Source organism: Cebidichthys violaceus, unplaced genomic scaffold (assembly GCF_023349555.1).
Source record: "Cebidichthys violaceus isolate CVI_PGR_0920_01 unplaced genomic scaffold, fCebVio1.0.p SCAF_1, whole genome shotgun sequence".
NCBI lineage: Eukaryota > Metazoa > Chordata > Actinopteri > Perciformes > Stichaeidae > Cebidichthys > Cebidichthys violaceus.
In genome coordinates this window covers 2,209,413-2,232,881 of record NW_027176262.1, presented here as the reverse complement: position 1 = coordinate 2,232,881, position 23,469 = coordinate 2,209,413, and the positions used below count along the sequence as shown (strand labels likewise).

At 44.0% G+C, this 23,469-nt stretch overlaps 4 protein-coding genes across 8 annotated transcripts in view; 1 reads left to right on the top strand and 3 right to left on the bottom strand.

Annotated features, from left to right (window-relative positions):
* Positions 1-139: 139 nt before the first annotated feature.
* On the bottom strand, positions 140-4,681 carry LOC137868927 (tapasin-like). Its single transcript, XM_068705970.1, has 8 exons — positions 4,551-4,681; positions 2,621-2,794; positions 2,185-2,454; positions 1,691-2,020; positions 1,248-1,598; positions 1,042-1,146; positions 698-717; positions 140-585 (listed from the first exon to the last, which is right to left on the bottom strand). The coding sequence occupies exons 1-8, from the start codon at positions 4,594-4,596 to the stop codon at positions 571-573; spliced, it is 1,311 nt and encodes a 436-aa protein (XP_068562071.1). The 5' UTR covers positions 4,597-4,681; the 3' UTR covers positions 140-570.
* A 421-nt stretch (positions 4,682-5,102) lies between these two features.
* Positions 5,103-9,925, top strand: gemin4 (gem (nuclear organelle) associated protein 4). Its single transcript, XM_068705924.1, has 6 exons — positions 5,103-5,312; positions 5,842-7,884; positions 7,970-8,126; positions 8,210-8,480; positions 8,584-9,291; positions 9,398-9,925. The coding sequence occupies exons 1-6, from the start codon at positions 5,291-5,293 to the stop codon at positions 9,617-9,619; spliced, it is 3,423 nt and encodes a 1,140-aa protein (XP_068562025.1). The 5' UTR covers positions 5,103-5,290; the 3' UTR covers positions 9,620-9,925.
* Positions 9,926-9,967: 42 nt separating this feature from the next.
* LOC137868906 (TLC domain-containing protein 3A-like) lies at positions 9,968-13,142 on the bottom strand. Its single transcript, XM_068705936.1, has 5 exons — positions 12,781-13,142; positions 11,824-11,907; positions 11,502-11,700; positions 11,292-11,387; positions 9,968-10,678 (listed from the first exon to the last, which is right to left on the bottom strand). Exons 1-5 carry the CDS (start codon positions 12,924-12,926, stop codon positions 10,400-10,402), a joined length of 804 nt encoding a protein of 267 aa, XP_068562037.1. The 5' UTR covers positions 12,927-13,142; the 3' UTR covers positions 9,968-10,399.
* Positions 13,143-14,982: 1,840 nt separating this feature from the next.
* The window catches only part of sgsm2 (small G protein signaling modulator 2), a 63,189-nt gene continuing 54,702 nt past the window's right edge, over positions 14,983-23,469 (bottom strand). For all 5 annotated transcript variants that reach the window (XM_068705894.1, XM_068705876.1, XM_068705885.1 and 2 more), the window contains 10 exons: positions 23,386-23,469; positions 22,684-22,812; positions 22,408-22,590; positions 21,577-21,966; positions 21,347-21,471; positions 21,171-21,253; positions 20,903-21,012; positions 20,707-20,803; positions 18,918-19,085; positions 14,983-17,925 (listed from right to left, as the gene is read on the bottom strand). The exon at positions 23,386-23,469 is cut by the window's right edge and continues 62 nt beyond it. In XM_068705894.1, coding sequence (XP_068561995.1) covers positions 17,837-17,925; positions 18,918-19,085; positions 20,707-20,803; positions 20,903-21,012; positions 21,171-21,253; positions 21,347-21,471; positions 21,577-21,966; positions 22,408-22,590; positions 22,684-22,812; positions 23,386-23,469 — 1,458 coding nt within the window. In that variant the 3' untranslated portion in view covers positions 14,983-17,836. The remainder of the gene's footprint in view (positions 17,926-18,917; positions 19,086-20,706; positions 20,804-20,902; positions 21,013-21,170; positions 21,254-21,346; positions 21,472-21,576; positions 21,967-22,407; positions 22,591-22,683; positions 22,813-23,385) is intronic.

Genomic DNA, 23,469 nt, shown 5'->3' with positions numbered 1-23,469 from the left:
AAAACATTTGTTTAAACGCATACGCATGATGAAATTAGAATATTAAAAAAACAACGATACAACAAGTGTTTGCCAAAACAGTTGCACGAGTAGTGATTGGCACAGTGATATTCAAACGTAACTCATTGAAATGATGCAATTAAGTTTGATGTTTTTTGTTTATTTATGTGAATTATTCAGCAAATTTAGATGAAAAAACTCCTTAAATGACAAGATATTTATATATTTTTTATCATTTAAATGAATCATGTTGAAGTACACCCGAGGCCCACCAGATGGCGCACTGAGACCAAACAGCTGTTCAGAATAATTGCTCTACAAGGTACCTTTAAACTGTGATTGTTGCATTTTCACCAGTTCAATAATGTGTGTTGATGTTCATCCAGAATACAAATCATTTACTTTACAACATCAAGTTTTTTTTTTTTCAAGAGCTAAATCAAAGCAGCAAAAAAACTAAACCACATTCAGTTTCATAGAAACCTAAAATCACCTTCAAACAAGCAAACAAACAATCAAACATCTGAAACATTTTAAGATCCGTCACTGGTGTTTGTCTTCCACAGCGGCTCAGTATGGCTTCTTCTGCTCCGGACACACACACACACACACACACACACCATCGAGATTAAATATTGTTTTGCATTAATGACATTTGAGAAATATTTTTTTGGGTTTTGTTTTCATATCATCTTACCAGCACTGCTTGTTTTCTTGCTGTGGAGAAAATAATAAATGATAATTACTTTTTCAGGCATCAAAATAATATGTTGTTCTTTAATGTCTGTGTTTCATTTATTACTTTTCTATTATTGTTTCTATCAGGCACTGATGTCAGTATTACTTCGGATACACTTAATAATTGTCCTTCTATTGTTCATATATGTTTTATAATCTCATCCTATTGTGTTTTGTTGTAATCTCTGATCAAACTCTGTCACAAGAATTTCCTTCTGGATTCATAAAGTTCTATCTCATCCTAAATAAAAGTGGTTCTCGTTATGATGGAAGCTTAGAATATAAGAGGGTCTGCACACTCACCTGAGTGCAGGTAACGCAGCAGCACAACCAGGAGGACCAACAGGACGACCAACAGGACGACCACCAGGAGGCCAAAGAACAGGTTGTCCATCCAGCTGCTGGGCTCTGAGCAGACACAACAAACAAACATGGAGGTTAGGAGTCGGGTGCGTTCCTCTGCTGTTGCCGTGTGGCAGCTGGTGGTATTGCAAGCGGCCTCCACTCACCCTCAACCATCAGGATGAAGCTCTTTCTGACGGGCATCCTCAGGGACTGATGGGAGACACTGCACGTGTACTGTCTCCCCGAGTCCTTGAGGGACGCCTTGAGGTAGAAGAAGGCCGTCAGCGAGTAGGTGTTGTCCTGGTTGTGTTTGTGGCTGGACAGCAGGACGTTCTGGAGCTCCTTCGGGAGCGGAGCGCCCACCCTCCTGCCCGCCGCCGCCGCGTCGTCCTGGACGTACCAAACGATCTCCACGTCCAGAGGGTAGTAGCGCTCCGCATCGCAGGAAACCTTCTGCTCGCCGCCCTCCTGCAGCGAGAGAGTGGGTCCAATGTTGAGGGAGACACGGGGAGGCTCTGAGGAGAGGGGGAGTGAAATGTTTCTCAACATTAGAATCCAGCTTTAACACACGAAGCATCGGCTTGGTTACGATCGAACTCTTCCTCACCTTCGATGTGAAAACTGATCTCCACGCTGCCGAACAGCGGAATCACTGACACGGAGCAAATGTAGGTCCCTTCGCTCGTCATCTTGGCGAAGGGAAGGCTGTAGGAGGCGTCCCCGTCCGCCAGGCTCCTCTGCCCGACGCCGCTGCCCTCACTCCGTCCCGTGCGGCCATTATGACTGAAAAGTCTGGTTCTCTCTCCGCGATGCTGCCGGTGCCACTCCACCGTCACATTGGGTGCTTTGTGGTCGACGGCGAACTGGCAGTGGAGCTTTTGTTGGGAGCCCAGGCTGGCTCTCACCGCCGGAGTCTTTGTTTTAATGACCATGGCGACTGTGGACACGGAGACACGTGTTCATGTGAGATATGGGACTGATGTTGCTATAGTGCATATAGTATATAATATAGTAAAAGGAGTAACTCAGAGAAAATTGGTGAGCAAGTCGCTCAAGAAGGAGTTTGTTCGTACTGAGTGGTTGTGGTTGTTGTGGTTTTACCTGATGTGGTGAGAGTCTCTCTGTCCTCGATGGCGGGCCAGCTGCGGTAGTCCTGCTGTCCTGGGGGCGGTTGGTCCGACGGCTGTCTGAGGAAGCCCGTGACCGTGAACTCGGCGTGTTTGAGAATGCAGCTGAACCAGAGGTTGTACTCTTGCTCCTCTTTGAAAGGCCAGCGGACGTAGATCCCCTCGGTGCTGTACCGCCGCAGCTCGCAGTCCAACCGGTCCACTTCCACTCCCTTGATGAACCGCCGCAGGTCCAGCTTAGAACCTGGACCAGAACAACAACATCTCTGGACCTGAACAACAACATCTCTGGACCTGAACAACAACATCTCTGGACCAGAACAACAACATCTCTGGACCTGAACAACAACAACTCTGGACCTGAACAACATCTCTTTCCGTATGTTACTCCCATGAGACGCAGGACTTACCGGTGATCAGGAAAGTGACGGCGTGTGGATTAACAGGAGGGTCTCCTGCTTGACCAAACTGCAGCATGGCCTCCCTGTGGATGTGCTGAGTCTCAGTGAGACCGTCCTTCATAAACACGTTTTCATCAGTGAACTTACAGGGCAGCCATGACACCTGCTGGACACATCGCACACCTGAGAGAGACACAGAGTCAGTCTAGTGAGACAACATATAGTACACAGTACAGTATAGTATTACTGTAGTACAGTAAAGTGTGATGTACTGTAGGCTACTATAGTAGAGTATAGTAGAGTATGTTGCAGAACAATAAGTTCAATAAAGTACAGTATAGTATATTGTTTATGGAAGGATCCCCATTAGAGCACATGAAGGTGCCTCTAGTTTTTCTGGGGTATTCCTGAGTTTAGTACAGTACAGTATAGTATTACTGTAGTATATTACAGTAAAGTGTGGAATACTGTAGGCTACTATGGAAGAGTACATTGCAGTAGAATATAGTACAATATAGAATATCTTTACTTAAGGATCCCTATTAGAAGCACATGAGTGTGCCTCCAGTGTTTTTGGGACATTCTTGGGTACAGTACAGTACAGTACTACTGTAGTATAGTACAGTAAAGTGTGGAATACTGTGGGCTACTATAGCAGAGTATATTGCAGTACAATATAGTACAACATAGTGTAGTACAGTATAATTATAATACAGTACAGTATTAGTGTAGCATAATACAGTATTAGTGTAGTATAGTACAGTATTAGTGTAGTATAGTACAGTACAGTATTAGTGTAGTACAGTCCAGTATTAGTGTAGTATAGTACAGTACAGTATTAGTGTAGTACAGTACAGTATTAGTGTAGTATAGTACAGTACAGTATTAGTGTAGTACAGTACAGTATTAGTGTAGTATAGTACAGTATTAGTGTAGTACAGTATTAGTGTAGTACAGTATTAGTGTAGTACAGTACAGTATTAGTATAGTACAGTATTAGTATAGTACAGTATTAGTGTAGTATAGTACAGTATTAGTGTAGTATAGTATAGTACAGTATTAGTGTAGTATAGTACAGTATTAGTATAGTACAGTATTAGTATAGTATAGTACAGTATTAGTGTAGTACAGTACAGTATTAGTATAGTACAGTATTAGTATAGTACAGTATTAGTGTAGTATAGTACAGTATTAGTGTAGTATAGTATGGTACAGTATTAGTGTAGTATAGTACAGTATTAGTATAGTACAGTATTAGTATAGTATAGTACAGTATTAGTGTAGTACAGTACAGTATTAGTATAGTACAGTATTAGTGTAGTACAGTATTAGTGTAGTATAGTACAGTATTAGTGTAGTATAGTATGGTACAGTATTAGTGTAGTATAGTACAGTATTAGTATAGTACAGTATTAGTATAGTATAGTACAGTATTAGTGTAGTACAGTACAGTATTAGTATAGTACAGTATTAGTGTAGTACAGTATTAGTGTAGTATAGTACAGTATTAGTGTAGTATAGTACAGTATTAGTATAGTACAGTATTAGTATAGTATAGTACAGTATTAGTGTAGTACAGTACAGTATTAGTATAGTACAGTATTAGTGTAGTACAGTATTAGTGTAGTACAGTACAGTATTAGTATAGTACAGTATTAGTATAGTACAGTATTAGTGTAGTATAGTACAGTACAGTATTAGTATAGTACAGTACAGTATTAGTGTAGTATAGTACAGTACAGTATTAGTATAGTACAGTATTAGTGTAGTATAGTACAGTACAGTATTAGTGTAGCATAGTACTGTACAGTATTAGTGTAGTATAGTACAGTATTAGTATAGTACAGTATTAGTGTAGTACAGTACAGTCACTTTCATGTCTTATACCCTCTGACACAAACTCTTAAAAACAACACAATCCGTAACAAAGACAACTTACCTGCACATAGACACAAGTAACTAAGTATCTTTAAGATCAGACTCATGACTATTCGTTGGTAGAAATCCTCTCCTAGTCGCCCGAGCGCCACCACACCACCGAGCTGTTCACGGTTGAAAACCTACTTTCACTTTCATTTCACAGGAATACAAGCTGGCTTGGCCTGCCTCTTGAATCACGTGTCAGGCAGATCAGATGTCACTGACAAAACTTTTTTTTTTAAACGCATACAACATATGATAAAATTTGAATATTTTAATAAAAAGTGTACAATTGTGTTTGTGTTGTAGATATTGTTAAATTAGTCATTCCACGGCTACATGTTTGGTGGTACACATCAAATTAGGAAATCGAAGATAAAACACATATTTATTGTGAGTCTAGAAACATTCGTAGCGCTATTTCATTATAGAGTGAACGTTATTTAACAGACGGTGTTGTTGTTTTTTTACGCCGGTACACCTGCAGTACCGCCTCCATCCTGCGGTGGCGCTGTGACGACTGTGACTCCCTCTTGTCTTTTCAGACACGTTGACGCGGAAGAGCGGAAGCGCTTTATACGAAATAGTTGACGTGAAAAAACGTGTGAAAAAAAGAGAGAAATTATGTCGACAACTGTCCTCTGTTTCAGGTGTATTGTTCAGTCGACGGGTTGACCGTCACGCGGTGGAACTGTTAGTGAATGGGAAGCAACCGGAAGTGAAATTAGCAAACTAGCTAACGAGCTACATTCAGCAGCCATGACGTTGAAGATGAGCAAAGGTAAATAAAACCCTGAAACACGACAACCAGCCCCGCTGTTATGTTTGTTTATTATTTATTATTGTTTTTTTTATTTCTATTATGTTTGTGCTTGAGTTGTTTACGATCTGGCTAAACGTGATGCAGTAGTTATTTTTGCTATTTCTCAATAATAATAATAATAAAAAAACACGCCAATCTTACTTAAATGTAAAATGTGACGCTACATTTAATTAAACATGTTTTATTTTATTTCTCTGAGTATGTTTTTAGAATCTTAACTTCATGTGGAATTGTATTAAATTCAGTATAGTTTGCAAAACACAGCAGAAAGTATCAGAATTAACAAATAATATTGTTCTGTTTATTTTTTGGCAGGAGATTGTGAGACTTGCAGGAAAAACAAAACATTGTCTTTTATTTGTTTATCACTACTTGAGAACACGTCCTCCTCCCTGTAGGAGCTACAGAGTTCCAGCGTTTGTCTGAAGTTGTGCATGAACGAACTGAATCCTCTTTTCCTTTGACGCCGGCTCTCTTCTCCTTCCAGATTTGGCCGTTCTTCAGGGCGCGTTCCTGCTGGCCAATAAGCTGTGTCTCCCCTCGTCGCTGTCCTCCCTTCAGAAGGCTGACTGGAGCCGGGTGGGACATCCGGTCCTGGAGGCCCTCGGAGAAGTCCGTGGACGGGATGAACCCGGCGGTCGTCCCTCCTCTCCGTCGTCTGTCGTCTGGATGAAGAACGTAGTCTGTGCCGTGTGGCTGAAGGCGCTGAGCGGGGAGACCGGAGAGGACGTGGAGACGGCCTGGAGGGAGAACCCTTTCTTCCCCCTCCAGAACGGCCTCCCCGAGGTCAACCGCGTTGTCCTGCTGGAGGTGGTGAAGTCGATGGCGGCCGCGCCGATATTTGCCCGTCTCCTCCTGTCTCTTCCTCGGTCTCAGATCTGCACCGAGCTGGAAAGGTTAGCGCGGCACGTGAGGAGCGGCCCCACCGGAGAGGACGACGTCCGGCTCTTTCTGGAGGTGTGGTGGGAGCTGTGGAAAGGCAGAGGGGAGCAGAGAGACGGAGGAGAGGACGACACGGAGACCGCGTTCGCCAGACAGTTTGCTCGTCTCTCGTCCGAGTCTTCTGGTCCGTCCCGTCAGGCTGCCAAGAGGTTGAAGCTGGACGTGTCGGATCTGCCGGCGTCACCGCCGACCACCGATGTCCTCCACGTTCTCCTTCACGCGCTTAAAGACCTAAAGGATCACATGTCTACAGCAGAGCTGTGCCTGCAGGCCCTCTCCATCTCCCTCGACGCGCTCTACACGACCTTCCTAATAGACCGAGCAGCCGAGCTTCCCACCGGAGAGAAGCTGCTCCTCCTGTCCAAAACCGTCGGCATCAGAGAGGCGAACGAAGAGAACCTGAGCCCTGAACTCATCCGGGAGGCTCAGAGAGACGTACGAGCGTCTCGCACGCCGTCGCCGTTTCAGCCCAGCGGGATGAAGCTCGCCGAAGCGTTGGCGATCATCACGGAACTCGCTCTGTTTTGGCGGAACAGTGGCCTCCTGAATGTGTGCGGCGGCTCCAAACCGAGCTACTCGGCGTTTAAGCTCGAACAGAGCGTCCAAAGAGTCCTGGCAGCTCTGCAGGAAGCGGATGATCGAGACTCAGAGAAGGAAGCACTCCGGTGTTTTCTGGAGTCGCTGGCGTTCCCGGCCACAGAGAGCACCGCCGAGGTGAGCATGAGGGTCACCGCCACCGTCATCAGTCACCGCCTGGAGGACTACCAGAGCTTCGCGCTGCTGTTCGCCGGCGAGAAGACTTGGGCCGCCCGCGACGCCCTCTGGACGGACTGCCTGGAGAAGAACCAGGCGGCCTTCCAGCAGCTGGACGCTCTGATCCAGCTGAGCTCCGTCCTCGCGGGGAAGCTCCGCGGCGAGGACGCCGACGTGAGCCGCTGCAGGAAGCTGATGAAAGTGGTCGCGGACATCTTCTCCGCGCTTTCTTTAAAAGACAAGAACGGAGCGCTGGCGGCCACGCTGAGGCTGTCCCGCAGGGGGTTCTTCGGCGGCGCCGTCCCCTCCGCCGTGACCGACGGGTTCGAGCAGGAGCTGAACATGGCCTTCAACTGCCTCATCCAAGGAGGCGGGGCGACGGCGACGACGCAGGGCAATCTGAACACGGCCGTCTCTTTAGTCGCCAGGGTTGCGTTTCAGAACCCGGAAGCCACTTTGAGGTCTTGTTGTCACTCTGCGATCTTCAACAAAGGCGCGTTCTCTCTCATGGCTAAAATCCTGCAGCAGCTGCCTGGACTCAGAGGACACGGCGGGAGGAGGAGGAAGGATGAAGAGGCAGAGGAGAGCGCAGACGAAGACGACGACGAAGAGGAGGAGGGGGGTCCGAGTGGTGGCGCTCTGCTCTGCAGGTGTCTGCAGGAGACGATCGGGACCAAACCGCTGTCGGCCAATGAGAAGGAGCAGCTCCTCGAGTACCTGGGTCTGCTGATGACGCCGGTCGAGGGAGGAGAAGGAGGAGAAGAAAGGAGGCAAAGCTTCCTGACTCCTCAGGAGGTCGTGAACGTCTTCGTCCTGCCGAACATCTCCGCTACGGGTGAGTGTCCTCACGTCGTCGTGCTTTTAAACTAACTTCACATCGTGTCCATCTGCTCCAACGTTCTCCCCTGTGTTTCCTTCAGGTCAAAGCTCCTTTGACGTAGAACTGAGTCTGAGACTCCTCCAGACCGCTCTGTCTGTGGACGTCCAGGATCCGGCCTCGTGTCCTCACTGGGTGCTGGACTGCTCTCCCTTTCCCCTCCTCTATGTTCTGGCTCAGCTGCACCACCAGACTCTCAGGTTTGTGAGACGCGTCTTCGATCCAGATCCACATACCGTCTTTTATCTGACCTCAACGCGTGTCCGTCTTAAATCTGTGCCAGGTGTTGGGAGCAGCCACCGGAGGACGCCGTCCCCCGCTGGTCCATGGACACCAAGGAGCTGCTGGTGTCGGTGCTGGCCTCGCTGGGGGGGTTGGTGGGAGCGGAGGTGGCGGCGGCCCCCAGCCGCTGGTCCAGAGCTCTGTTCTGGCTCTACAACAAAACGGGGCAGCTGGACTGGACCGTTCGCTTCCACCTGAAGCCCGTTTGGGGGGAACACTTCAAAAACGAGGTTCCCTCGTCTCTGCTGGCGGTGTGTGATCTACCTGAGCAGGTAGGGACTCGTGTGGACCGGGTCCTTTTTCAGGTGCAATGAGATCAAATTCCCCACCTCTCCTGTTAACACGTCTCTGCTCCTGTCCCCTCCCTCTCTGTAGGACTGGTTGGGCTCAGACCTGCCCCAGTACGGACAGGGAACCGGTCTGTTGGCCTGGATGGAGTGCTGCTCCGCGTCCGACTCCCTGCGGTCCACCATGCTGTCCCGCCTCTCCCTGGACCAGCGCCGGGCGGACCACGTGGGCATGTTCAGCAAAGGCCTGCTGGTGGCTCTGACCCAGACCCTGCCCTGGTGCTCCGTCTCCCAGTGGACCAGACTGCTGGGAGTCCTGAGGGAGCTGATCTCCTCGGGTCGCCTCCACGTGCCCTTCTCCCTGGAGTACGTGGACTATCTGCCCCTGCTGGATCTGAGGAGCTTCTCGTGCGACCTCCGTCTGTCCGTCCTGCTGCTCCGGGTCCTGCAGCTGCTCTGCGGGTCCAGCTGCTCCCGCTGGCTGTCGGCGGACGGCTGGTCGCACGTCGGCCGGCTGTACGCCCACGCCGCGAGGGAGGTGATGAACTCGGTGAGAGCCAAGCTGCCTCTTCCTTCCTCCGCTTCAACGCCGCCGAAAACACCGGCGTCTAGTGACCCCGACCCTTCCTGCACTCCAGTCAAAGCTCCGAAGATGTCCGAAGACCTTCAACGGGCAGGAGGCTCTCCTCTGACATCGAAGGAGGCCCACATGGAGGAGGAGGAGGAGGAGGGGTTTCCCTCCCAAGAGGTCCTGTTTGTCCTCAGCCAGCTCTTCTGCCATGTTCAGCACATCCAGGTAAGAATGGTCACTTCCATATTCAACATGTTACGTTAGACTCCTCCTCTTGTGTTACTTTTCCTGAATCCGGATGACGGTCTCGGGTATGTTGCGCTCCTCTCAGGTGATGATGCCCGGAGGTCAGAGTGAGCCTCTGTTCCTCTCCAGCCTGGAGATCCTCAGCCACTACGAGGCCGTCATGGCCGCTTTCCCGCGCAGCAGCAGCGCGCTGGAGAGCGACAACACGCGCCACTTCTTCTCCACCATCACGGACAACCTGCAGGACCACGACATGAAGGCCGTCCTGCGGCAGAAGATCGCTCAGCTCGTGTCGTCGGCAGCTTGAAGAGGGATTCGGTGTGTTTTTTTGTTTGTCAAATGCTACCTTTTTTATTTTTTTATTAGCATGTTTTCTGATAAAACAAGGATATAATTTCTGTTAATGTCATTCTCTAACTTAAGAAGTTACTACGGAGTGATGAATAAAAAGCCGATATGTCAAAGCAAATGTCTTTTAGTTTTGTCTCCGTAATATTCATTTAAACCAGTGAGGAGGTTTAAAGTTACTGCTGGATATAATACTGAAGCCTCTTTATGATCTACATGAGGAAACAAGAAGCCTGGTAGTAACTTTACATGACAGACGTTTCCTACAGGAGCACACAGATACTGTAAATACAGGATTCAAGACAACTGACGAGTACAAAGAGTTTTATTTGTACACAAAAAACATTCGATTAGTAAAAGCTTTAAAGTTAGACAAACACAAAAAATCACAGCAATACATTGACATGATGATGTAGTGCATTTCTGTATATGATGACATATTTATGTGAGAATAAAGTTGAACATTTTTAAAGATATTTGGTTTTATTGTCAATATTCCAAAAATAAAAGTTTACTCAGTAAAAAAGTAAAATTTGGAGAATAAATACAATTGAATTTTGATTGATAAAAGTGAATATTTAAAAATATTAAAAGTTTCTCATAATGGTTTAACTTTAATCTGAAACTAATATAGATTTTCCTCTGATGAAACATCCTCATAATAACGGATCGTTCCCCTCATGTTGCTACTTGTTAGTTTCTTTGGTCTCGTCGTGAACCAGGTCTTTGTATAAACGGGTCAGTGCGTCTTGGGCCGGCCTCCTCTCTTCTGTCTCAGGTAGAGTCGGGTGGCCTTCCTCAGCAGCATGATGAACCAGCTCACCTGAGGGGCCAGGATCACCAGGTTACCCAGGTTGCAGTGCAGCGGCAGGTGGAAGGCCACCCTGTGGAGGGGAACCCCGAACTGCCGGCCGTACATCCAGTACATGAAGGGGAAGATCAGGATCCGACACGTGAAGAAGCTCAGGAGCACCATGACGCCGTTGATTCTGTGCAGACGGGTGTCGTCGAGGCCCAGCTGGAGGTCGGCGTGAGAGGGAAGAGGTTTAGAGAAGAATGTGAAACAAGATGGTGGAAGAAGAGAATAATGCAACAATAATACAACAGATTGTTCTAAAAGTGACACTTTCAATCTGCGTTACACACTCAGAGAGGTGGCTGAGAAAGAAATGTGACAGCAAATACAGACAACATGATAACATGATAATAACATGCTAACATTATACTAACATGATAATAACATGCTACTAACATGCTACTAACATGCTGCTAACATGATACTAGCATGCTAACATGATACTAACATGCTACTAACGTGATACTAACATGCTAACATGATACTATCCTGATACTAACATGATGCTAACATGATACTATCCTGATACTAACATGATGCTAACATGATACTAACTTGCTACTAACATGCTAACATGCTACTAACATGCTACTAACATGCTAACATGGTACTAACATGACATGAATGGCTAAATGTAAATAGTGTTTTAATCCAAAACAAATGTGTCATTCCCTCTGACCGTTGGGAGTAATTAGGGGTTGTAACCAGCTTCATGGTGGATAATCACATCCTCATTAGAAGGCTTTATTGATGTGATGTCGTCTGTGTAGTTTACCTGGATGAGAATCTTTCCTATAGAGACGAAAGGTGTGCTGAACTCTGTGGTGAAAAGGCAGCCGATGAAGAAATCCCCCAGCCCTCTCCTGAAAAACTACAAAAACCAGAACACACTGCACAGTCAGCACTCTCACTCAGCCTCTTCACTGTACGTGTGTTCATATCAAATCACTCATATATATATATATATATATAAGAGACACTTCACCAGAGTGATGGGCAGGAAGACGAGCACCAGCACCAGGTGATGGAGGACTATCATCCAGTCCTTCATGAGGAAGGCCTTCAGGGTCTGAAGAGAGTGTCCTGTGAAACTCTGACTGTGGTAGTGGCTCAGATACATGGCGAAGACGTCGTAGACCATGTAGGGAGCTCCGAACGAGACGAACGCATTGACCAGCCAGTGACTGCATGGTGAGACAGCGAGCATTCCCACTGAATTATCTTTGTTAATATGCACACAACAATACGCTTTTTACTGATTGTGAAAGTCAGATATTCTGGGTGTCTCTTGACGTGACTCCTCCTACCGGTCAGTCATCACATCCCTGCAGGATGTTACGACCGTGACTCCGGCTGCAGTCGCCAAACACGCGTGGATGGAAGACACCAGCCTGAAGAAACATGAAGAAACGTGATCAATACTTTCTGTAGTCTGCTATGCACACAAAATAATTATGGACAATTATATATGAATTAAACAATACATGCAAATGTATTTGGTGTTTGCTTATCGTCACCAATAGTCTCTACATCATAAAATATTAAAAGTTATTGCAAGTAACTTTCATTACAACAATAACAACGTTACACTGTTGTTGTTTGTTTAAATCTTTGCACTATTGTTTAGTTAGTTCATTTTAATAGTATTCTCTTTCATTGTATATATTGTGCATTTTATATTTTCTCTGTTATTTTTATTAAATATATATATTGTGCATTTTATATTTTCATTTTTATATTTAATATTTTCACTGTTATTTTTATTGTAAATATTGTGCATTTTATATTTAATATTTTATGTTATTTTTATTGTAAATATTGTGCATTTTATATTTTCAGTTATTTTTATTAAATATATATTGTGCATTTTATACTTAATATTTTCACTCTATTCTTTTTATTGAATATTGTACATTTTATATTTTCACTGTTATTTGTATTGTATATATTGTGCATTTTATAATTTCATTTTTATATTTAATATTTTTCACTCTGTTATTTATATTTGTTGCTGTAGGATTAATAAAGTAACTATCCATCTTTTGTGTTGGTTTTGGCGGTGCCTAGTGGACTACAGTGGTAGTGCTTCTGAGCACCGGACTCCCTTTAAAAACCTCTCATTGTACTTTGCCAAATGCTTTAGTAAAATTCCAGCTAGCTACATATGTACTGTTGGCGTCAACTGTTCCGCAGAGTGACGGATAAACAACATTGTTCGAAGTGACGCATCTGTTAAAGGGGTCTGGAGAGGCGAACCCGCTGACCTCTCGCTGACTCGCACCACGTCCGCTTCGCTCCAGCGCGTGAAGGAGCGTCGTAGGACTGTCCTGAAGCCGTAGAAAAGCCCTGGAAACGCCACGGCTCCGCAGACCAGGGCGGTGAACAAACTGTCTTCAGCCGACCTCTTCATCTTCCTGTATATCAACCCGCTAAACCACCATTAATGACCACGTAACGACCGACAGCGAAGCTACTAAACACCTGTGGTACCTGTGGTGGGCTAACGGTCGATTAACGGCCGTTAGCCATTAGCTCCATGAACGGCCGTTGGCTCGCGTGAGTTTGACGGTTACTTTACTTCAATGACGGTTGAAGTTTAACAGAGAGTCGTTGGAGTAGAGCGCATGCGCAGTAACACATTGTCAGTTTGTGCCTTTATTCGGGCGTGGATCGATTCCTTCAGGAAGTAAACACTGACTGTAGATCGGTTGGAAGTCAATGGTTGCGGTTAAGTTGCCTTTGATTGTTTGCGTGATGAAGGTAAAATGGAGTTTGGAATCAATAACTTTTTCAGTTTTCAGTAAGTTTTCAGTAAGTTGAAAAAAGTAAAAAAAAAAAATATATATTTAGTATATCCCAAAAAGTCCTAGTATAGTGGGTCGGAAAAAAAGTAAAAGTTTAAAATCATATTATAGTATGTTGAAAAAAAGTATAAAAAATCAAAGTATAGTATGTTGAAAAAAGTATAAAAAATCATATTATAGCATGTTGAAAAAAGTATAAAAAATCAAAGTATAGTATGTTGAAAAAAGTATAAAAAATCAAAGTATAGTATGTTGAAACAAGTATAAAAAATCATATTATAGTATGTTGAAAAAAAAATATAAAAAATCGTATTATAGTATGTTGAAAAAGTATAAAAAAATCATAGTATGTTGAAAAAAGTATTAAAAAATCATATTATAGTATGTTGAAAAAAGTATAAAAAAATCATAGTATAGCATGTTGAAAAAAGTATAAAAAATCATATTATAGTATGTTGAAAAAAGTATAAAAGTCATATTATAGTATGTTGAAAAAAGTATAAAAAATCATAGTATAGTATGTTGAAAAAAGTATAAAAGTCATATTATAGTATGTTGAAAAAAGTATAAAAAATCATATTATAGTATGTTGAAAAAAGTATAAAAAAATCATAGTATAGCATGTTGAAAAAAGTATAAAAAATCAAAGTATAGTATGTTGAAAAAAGTATAAAAAATCATATTATAGTATGTTGAAAAAAGTATAAAAAATCATAGTATAGCATGTTGAAAAAAGTATAAAAAAATCATAGTATAGCATGTTGAAAAAAGTATAAAAATCATAGTATAGCGTGTTGAAAAAAGTATAAAAAATCATAGTATAGTATGTTGAAAAAAGTATAAAAAATCATATTATAGTATGTTGAAAAAGGTATAAAAAATCATAGTATAGCATGTTGAAAAAAGTATAAAAAATCATAGTATAGTATGTTGAAAAAAGTATAAAAATCATAGTATAGTATGTTGAAAAAAGTATAAAAATCATATTATAGTATGTTGAAAAAAGTATAAAAAAATCATAGTATGTTGAAAAAAGTATAAAAAATCATATTATAGTATGTTGAAAAAAGTATAAAAATCATATTATAGTATGTTGAAAAAAGTATAAAAAATCATATTAGAGTATGTTGAAAAAAGTATAAAAATCATAGTATAGTATGTTGAAAAAAGTATAAAAATCATAGTATAGTATATTGAAAAAAGTATAAAAATCATAGTATAGTATGTTGAAAAAAGTATAAAAATCATATTATAGTATGTTGAAAAAAGTATAAAAAATCATATTAGAGTATGTTGAAAAAAGTATAAAAAATCATATTATAGTATGTTGAAAAAAGTATAAAAAATCATATTATAGTATGTTGAAAAAAGTAATGTATAATGTATATTAAAGGCTGTGCTGTGTGCTTATGAAATGTAAGACAATTTGTTAACTTCTTTTGATTGTTATCTTATCAAACAAACATTTGCCACTTGTATTCTTTTATTTATTTTAAATCTGCATTGATTTATTTTTTTTGGCCACTTGGGGGCAGTGCAACACTACTATCACACTTAAAAAAGTTTAAATAGCAAACCTACGAGCAAAGCTCCTAGATGAATAAACAAAAGGAACATAAGAGTCATAGATAATCACACGTTAAAATGAAAAGAGACGCCCGATAATGAACAACCTTTTCTTTAATACATTACATTCAAGGCAAAAGATACATCCTCACCAATACATATTCAGCAATGCAATCATTGTCTCTCTTAATAAATAGAAATTTGAAATTTTGAAGTCAGTGCACAACATTGAGAAAGAACACTTAACAGTCAACGTGTAACATAGTCTGCACACATTCTGCATCTCTGCACAGTATACACCTTCAACTAGTGCTGCTAAAACCAACATAAAAATAGATCTCAAAATAAGTTACATATATATATTTATATATATATATATGTTCCGACTGTCTTCATAGAAATATTGGGCTTTCGGTTCGTATTTACAGCAATATAGACTTTGATGAATTTTCTCAAACGACAGAAATTGCACAGTAGTTAAAGAATCCAAGATCACCATTTTCAAAAATATTGTACACACATAGTAAACAGTCAGTCTTCAAGATGCAGTATGAAATTGCACATTGTCGTCATGCCACAGAGGGGGCTGTTTCAAGGCTTTGGTACACAACGTCCTGATTGGAAGAAAAAGCTCTGCTTTCGGGGGGGGGGGGGGTTTCCCCCTCCTCCTCCTCCTCCGACGCCGTGGCGGCAGGGTGGTGACGGCCGGCGAGGTATGGCCTCGCCGCCGCCCCGTTCCTGGGATCAAACTAGCGAATCAGAGAGCCGGATGACTACAGTACACTTTCAGGATTGGGGGAAGACTCTTGGCACTTGAATCACAGGTGCAGGTCCGTGCTGGATGACCAATCATATGCAGCCGTGTTGGGACATTTTTTTTTTTTTTTTAAAGGAGACAAGGAAAGGGTGGAGGTAAAGGGTCACACACTGACGTATCAAAACATTTCCCAGACTCCCTTCGGATGTGAAACATGAACGGACTCTGTGCCGTCACTGTAAATACTGATCCGCTGAACACTGGGGAGAGTTTGGCATTAAGAGCAGCTTCTTCTCAGATTTGCTGTTGAGACCAATCCGATCCAAGAGCGTTTGATTTTCAGAGGCGGGAAGAGAAAACAACGGACAATTGCAACCACTTTTCCCGACAGCACTGCTGAATGCAGTAAGAAAGAGTTCACACTGACTTCAGATCAGTGAGCATGTTTGAGGATGTTGAATGCATCCTAGTGAACAAGTATTGTGTGTGTCGCCTCATGTCTTTTATACAGACTGTATATCAGAAGAGGACGTAGTCGCCGTGACGTCACTCATTGGTTTGTGGACGAATGTTTTGAAGCCTCGAGTTCGACGATTTTGCCCATCGCCATCTTGTTTTTTTGCAACCAGTGAACAGGAAGTGACCATATCTGGACTAAGGAGGAGTGATGTAGAGACCTGTCAATCAGCGTGTAGCCCCGCCCCTAAAGCGTCCCCTGCTTTATGGTCTGTTTGACTCTAAATGGAGCATAATGTACTAAATGAACATCATGCTGTATTGAAGAAGACTGTAAACTAGAGATTGAGACCATAAACTCATGTTTACAATGTTTACTGAGGGAATAAATCAAGAGAGAAGTAGAGTCATTTTAGACTAGACTTCTATACAACCAGAGGAGTCGCCCCCTACTGGACACTAGAGAGAATGCAGCTTTAATGTCCACTTGTGTGGTAAAATATGAACTAGAAGGCCACAGATTTCATGGGATTTGTTGACAATAACAAAACAATCTTACCCTTAAAGGAAGATTCATCTTTATAAATATAATAAATCTGTTACTTTCTTTTCATTTCTGAAGTTCTTTTTTCATCATGTTTCATAGTTTTGTCTCCTCCTTCTCATAGTCGACTTCTAATAGTCCAAAAGGTGTTGGATGATACTAAATCTTTTTATTTTAACTAAGTGTTTCGCCTAAAAACTGACATTTTAGGACGTTTATTCTTAAACATATGCTTAAAAACTAGCTTGGACAAAAGCTATGGTGCTACTAAAACGTCCTCCTCACTTTAATAGACAGCTCGTTACAGTCAGGAGGACGGCCGCTGTGCTTTGTGTCTCTACCGTTGTGCTCTGCTGCCGTGTGTCTTCGGTCTTTAACGAGGACTAAACACGCGTCAAACCACAGACCGGTCAGGAAACAATGGCTGCAATTCATCGGCGAGTTTCTCAACACTCGGGCTCCTCAGCGACGCCTCCGGCCCTCGAGGTGAGGCCTTTCACAGGCACCGCGGAGGAAGTCCTCCCCACGAAAGAAAGTGCAACCAAGTCCCTTGGGCTGTTACTGATAAAGGCAACATTTGTGTGATAACAGGATAATAGGAAGGGCTGAAAACACACATGCTTGTTGGTATAAAACACTCATGGAAAAAAAGGTAGTTGGCACAGTCCATTTGGTCACGAATGAAGTCTTCTTGGTGGGTCAGGGTTCTGCTCCTCTGACTGTACATCCTGCATCACATGGAGGAAGCCTTTCTTACAACAACGGGTTCTGGTTCAGAGTCGGGACAAAAGAGAGGGACACTCTAGAAAACTGGAGGATTGACAGCGCCGATGTGTTTCGCAGTGTGTGTGTGTGTGTGTGTGTGTGTTCATGCACCCGAGCTCTGAAGGACTGGGGGGGGGCTCAAGGATGTGTTGACAGTGTGATCAAACTCACAAGCATGCAGACAAATCCACATGTCTGAATGGACACCATGGGCATTCCACGTGAAGGTAAGATGTAAACAGGTCCAGAGCCGAGCCGACGCGTCCAGGGAGCCTTCACCTGGGCGGGGGGGGGGGGGGGGGGGGGACCTGGACTCACCGGACCCGACTCTGGATACAGTGGAGGCCTGGAAACACTCTGGTCTCTCTGAGGGATGAGAGGAGGAGCATCCTCCTCCTCCTCCTCCTCCTCCTCCTCCTCCTCTACAGTCACTTGTTGTCCATCAGAGACTGGACTTTGTGCACTAGCTCACGTGCTACCTTCAAGATATGCTGGACGTCGTGGCGCTCAGCCATCTCTGTGGATCAGACACACTGTTAGAGACCTTCCAGCGTGGTTGTTAGGAACAGACACCAGCACTCTGTTCTTTAGACAACAGGCTGTCTGAACTGGTTTAAAGCACAGGATGATGGGAGTTCAGTGCTCCAGCCTCTTTTTCAGGTCTTTGGACCTTTCGCTGCTTCGTGTTCGATCGGGAACATTTGTGCACAAGAACAGAACGAGTAGAGCAGGTAAGCTGCACCAGTGTTCCCAACCTTGTTGTGAACCCTCAACCAGATAAGCAGCTCTCCATAAAACCCTCTTCACACCACTCGTCATGCTCCTGTCCTACTGGGTCTCTTAGTCTTTAATCGTTCTACCATTTATCATTACTTTAGCTATTTAAATCTATCTAATCTAATTTATCTAACTATTTTAACCATTTATCATTATTTGTATCTAATTATTTAAACCATTTCTCATTATTTTATCTAACTATTTATCATTATTTTTATCTAATTATTTAAACCATTTATCATTATTTTATCTAACTATTTACCATTATCTGTATCTAACTATTTATCATTATTTGTATCTAATTATTTCAACTATTTATCGTTGTTTTAATCTAATTATTTCAACTATTTATCATTATTGGTATGTAATTATTTCAACTATTTATCGTTATTTTTATGTAACTATTTTAACCATTTATCATGAATTTTATCTAATTATTTTAACCATTTATCATTATTTTTATCTAATTATTTCAACTATTTATCATTATTTGTATCTAATTATTTCAACTATTTATCATTATTTTTATCTAACTATTTATCATTATTTGTATCTAATTATTTTAACCATTTATCATTATTTTTATCTAAAAGTACATACTATACTGTGACATTTTATAAATTTTTTGACCATGCCATTTTTCTGGTATAATACACTCTGACTTTATTATCACACAGACTATAATAAGATGACGTTGACATTACATTGGACTCGGTACACAGTGTGTCTCACCGTTGAAGAACTTGATGATGTCGGTGAAGTCCATGTTGTTGTCCATGATGATCTCACGGTAGACTGTGACCAGAGCCAAGGCCAGGAAGAGGACAAAGTGCTGCGAGGAGATCCTGGGAGCCACCCAGATCACCTCCCACACCGCAAACACATCCTCGTACAGAAGCTCTGTGTGCGCGCACACACACACACACACACACACACACACACACACACACACACACACACACACACACACACACACACACATTTTTATAGACAGCATATTGACTCTTCGATCAGTCTTTTTGAGAAGCTAAAGGATGAGCTGTAGACTACAGGTCAGTGAGATGAAGATGAGCTGTAGACTACAGGTCAGTGAGATGAAGATGAGCTGTAGACTACAGGTCAGTGAGATGAAGATGAGTTGTAGACTACAGGTCAGTGAGATGAAGATGAGCTGTAGACTACAGGTCAGTGAGATGAAGATGAGCTGTAGACTACAGGTCAGTGAGATGAAGATGAGTTGTAGACTACAGGTCAGTGAGATGAAGATGAGCTGTAGACTACAGGTCAGTGAGGATGAAGATGAGCTGTAGACTACAGGTCAGTGAGATGAAGATGAGTTGTAGACTACAGGTCAGTGAGATGAAGATGAGTTGTAGACTACAGGTCAGTGAGGATGAAGATGAGTTGTAGACTACAGGTCAGTGAGGATGAAGATGAGTTGTAGACTACAGGTCAGTGAGGATGAAGATGAGCTGTAGACTACAGGTCAGTGAGGATGAAGATGAGCTGTAGACTACAGGTCAGTGAGATGAAGATGAGTTGTAGACTACAGGTCAGTGAGGATGAAGATGAGCTGTAGACTACAGGTCAGTGAGATGAAGATGAGCTGTAGACTACAGGTCAGTGAGGATGAAGATGAGCTGTAGACTACAGGTCAGTGAGATGAAGATGAGTTGTAGACTACAGGTCAGTGAGGATGAAGATGAGATGTAGACTACAGGTCAGTGAGATGAAGATGAGCTGTAGACTACAGGTCAGTGAGGATGAAGATGAGCTGTAGACTACAGGTCAGTGAGATGAAGATGAGTTGTAGACTACAGGTCAGTGAGATGAAGATGAGTTGTAGACTACAGGTCAGTGAGGATGAAGATGAGTTGTAGACTACAGGTCAGTGAGGATGAAGATGAGTTGTAGACTACAGGTCAGTGAGGATGAAGATGAGCTGTAGACTACAGGTCAGTGAGGATGAAGATGAGCTGTAGACTACAGGTCAGTGAGATGAAGATGAGTTGTAGACTACAGGTCAGTGAGGATGAAGATGAGCTGTAGACTACAGGTCAGTGAGATGAAGATGAGCTGTAGACTACAGGTCAGTGAGGATGAAGATGAGCTGTAGACTACAGGTCAGTGAGATGAAGATGAGTTGTAGACTACAGGTCAGTGAGGATGAAGATGAGATGTAGACTACAGGTCAGTGAGATGAAGATGAGTTGTAGACTACAGGTCAGTGAGGATGAAGATGAGCTGTAGACTACAGGTCAGTGAGGATGAAGATGAGCTGTAGACTACAGGTCAGTGAGATGAAGATGAGTTGTAGACTACAGGTCAGTGAGATGAAGATGAGCTGTAGACTACAGGTCAGTGAAGATGAAGATGAGTTGTAGACTACAGGTCAGTGAGAATGAAGATGAGCTGTAGACTACAGGTCAGTGAGGTGAAGATGAGTTGTAGACTACAGGTCAGTGAGGATGAAGATGAGCTGTAGACTACAGGTCAGTGAGGATGAAGATGAGTCGTTCACCTCTCTTGAAGTCCAGCAGGAACCAGCGGTAACAGAAGTAGAAGTGAGTGTAATCTCCATTCTGCTGCATGAGTTCAAAGAGCTCAGAGTCCAGAATCTGATATCAGAGGGAGAGCAGAGAGAACGTCAACACACACACACACACACACACACACACACACGAACAGACACACACACAGTAAGAGTAATCGGTCACCTGGATCAGTGACCTCATGTTGGCAAAGTGAGTGTCCATGGCTCCACCGTTGGGGAAGTTCTGACTCATCCTCTTCATGAGCTGAGTGAAACAGCTGTAGGCCAAACACTCTGACACACAGAGGAAGAACAAACTCTCTCACATAATCTTTGAAGTTGAGGATCAGGATTAACCTGAGACCCATTCACAACCAGCTAAAAGTTCCTCACGGGGGACTTCAAATCAATTTGATCAAAACAGAGATGTGAAGATGATTCTTTGTTCTCACCGTCATCCAGGATGACCATGAGCGGAGCCAGCAGGTCACACATGCCCTGAACGTAGCCCATCTCCAGGTGCTCCCACACGTAGCTGCAGACGAGGAGGAGACGACCGACAAACGCATCAAACCCCGGACGCTCTAATAACGAGACACGGACCGCCGCCGCAGATCCTTCTACAAACCTGCACATGATGTTGCGTAGCTTCTCCAGGTTGGCCGTGGTGAAGTAGTAATAGTTGCGGTCGCAGCGCTGCACGTCTTTGTCTATCCTGTGGAGGTTGAGGGCGACCGTGTCCAGCAGCTCGATCTGCACAGAGGAAACGCGGCGGTCGAGTCACAGCGACCTTTGACCTTTAAGTCACGATGTCGCCCCGCTAGTTGCAGACTCGTTGAGCACAAACACCATACGCACCGTATACGAGGAGAGCGACGGCGATGCGGCCTCTGCAGCTGCTCCGCCGGTCACCAGTTTGTCCAGCTGACTGCACAGCCTGTCCTCGGTCAGAGGACCCACGCAGCCCCCCAGCACTCCCCCCGAAGTCCTGCCCTCCTCGCCGGCCCCGCCTTCCTCCTCCGTGCTCTGACCGTCGTCGATGCTGGACAGGATCTGGGAATGGGCAGAGGTCACCGAGTAGTTCCTGGAGGAGGGCAGACCCGAGTCGGGGGAGTCGAACTCCACCAGGGGGCGCTCCTCGGGAGGCTGGGCTGCGGGGGGAACCAGGGCGGTCATGGTGGGGGTGCCGTCCTCTCCGCCGGGGGTCTCCTGGCTCCCGGCGTCCGGCTCATCCACAGACATGAACACCTGCAGAAGAGAGGAACGTTAGGACCAGAAGCTGTAATCACTTCCTGGATGGAAGTCATGACATTACTTTCATTTATTCTACTCTCATTTTTGTCGTTTTATTCCACCTTTTACGATGTTTTAGTGGTAAGAACTTATTTTTGAAGTCAAAAGCACAATACTTTACACACAGAACACAGTTGAGTAAAAGAGAAATGAAATAGAAATAATAAAACTATTTAAAATAGTTTAAAAACATTGAGCGAAGGAGCGACATGTGAGCAACAATCAAAGGTGCCTACGCTTCCCATGATGCAACTCCCTCTCTTCGTTAGAGGCGCCAAATCCACTTAGAGCCCGACTCGAGGCGACCCCGATGACATCACTATGACATCATCGGGGTTATTTCCTCAGCTCTGCCTCAGAGGACTCTTTGACGGCGTTCCTCTTTTGACTCCTCACCTCGTTGCTGAGCGTGGAGTCTCTGTGGACGAGTCGCAGGACGTGGCTGTCGATGCTGCTGCCCGACGACAGCTTGGCAAAGATGGCCGACTGCATCTCCTTCTCCCTCTGCTTGACGATCACCTCGCAGGCCTTCCACTCGCGCATCACCTGCTGGTAGCGCTCGCTGATCTTCGCGTCGATCTCCACGCCGAAAAATGAAAAAAAAGAATGAACATCACACATTGCTGTTTGTTTCAAGTTAGGAGACGCACAAAGAGACGGCGTTAGCTGTACCTGGCTCATGTCCTTTTTGCCCATCCCAAACTTGTAGTGTCCCAGCAGGAAAGGCCACACCTCCTTCCTGATGTCGTGCTGCACGCCGCCATAATAAACCAGCCTCAGCAGCTCCAGCTCCTTATAGTTCTACGCACACACCAGAAGAAGAAGAAGAAGAAGAAGAAGAAGAAGAAGAAGAAGTGAGGGCTGAGAGGAACAAAGAGGGAAGAGGAAGCGCATCGATAATGGAAGGAGAAGAAGAGACGCAGACGAGCGCAGGAAGATGAAGCGCACGGATATGAATAGAGTGCAAATTAGCTGCGATGGCTTTTGTTGGGAGCCGATGAGAGATCACAGCGGCTGCCTTAATAGAAACGACGGTATCACACTGCACTCTGCGACGAGGACTGAAACTCGTTAAATCTCCATTAGAGCGAAGAAGCGGCACACGAGTCCCGACTCATAATTAACATACAGAAAAGGAGGACGCACTTCTTAATATACGAGGGGAGGACAGAGCGATTCAAGCCGAGCGTATCTCACTGTACAAACATATTACTGCAGATGAAGCTCGATCAATACCAGTGACTCAATGATGACTTGGCAAATCTGCGGTGACTCCTGGCTTAAAATTCGCCGGAAGAAGATGAAGGTTCTTGTTTGTGTCGCGGTGTTTCTCTCTGCCAGAGCTCGACCTGTGTTTCGTTTAGTCTTTCCCACCTTGCAGTCTTTCTGGTACTTGCTCCACACCTCCTTGCTGAGGCCCCCGGACGCCTCGCAGGGTCTGTCTGGAGGCACGATGTT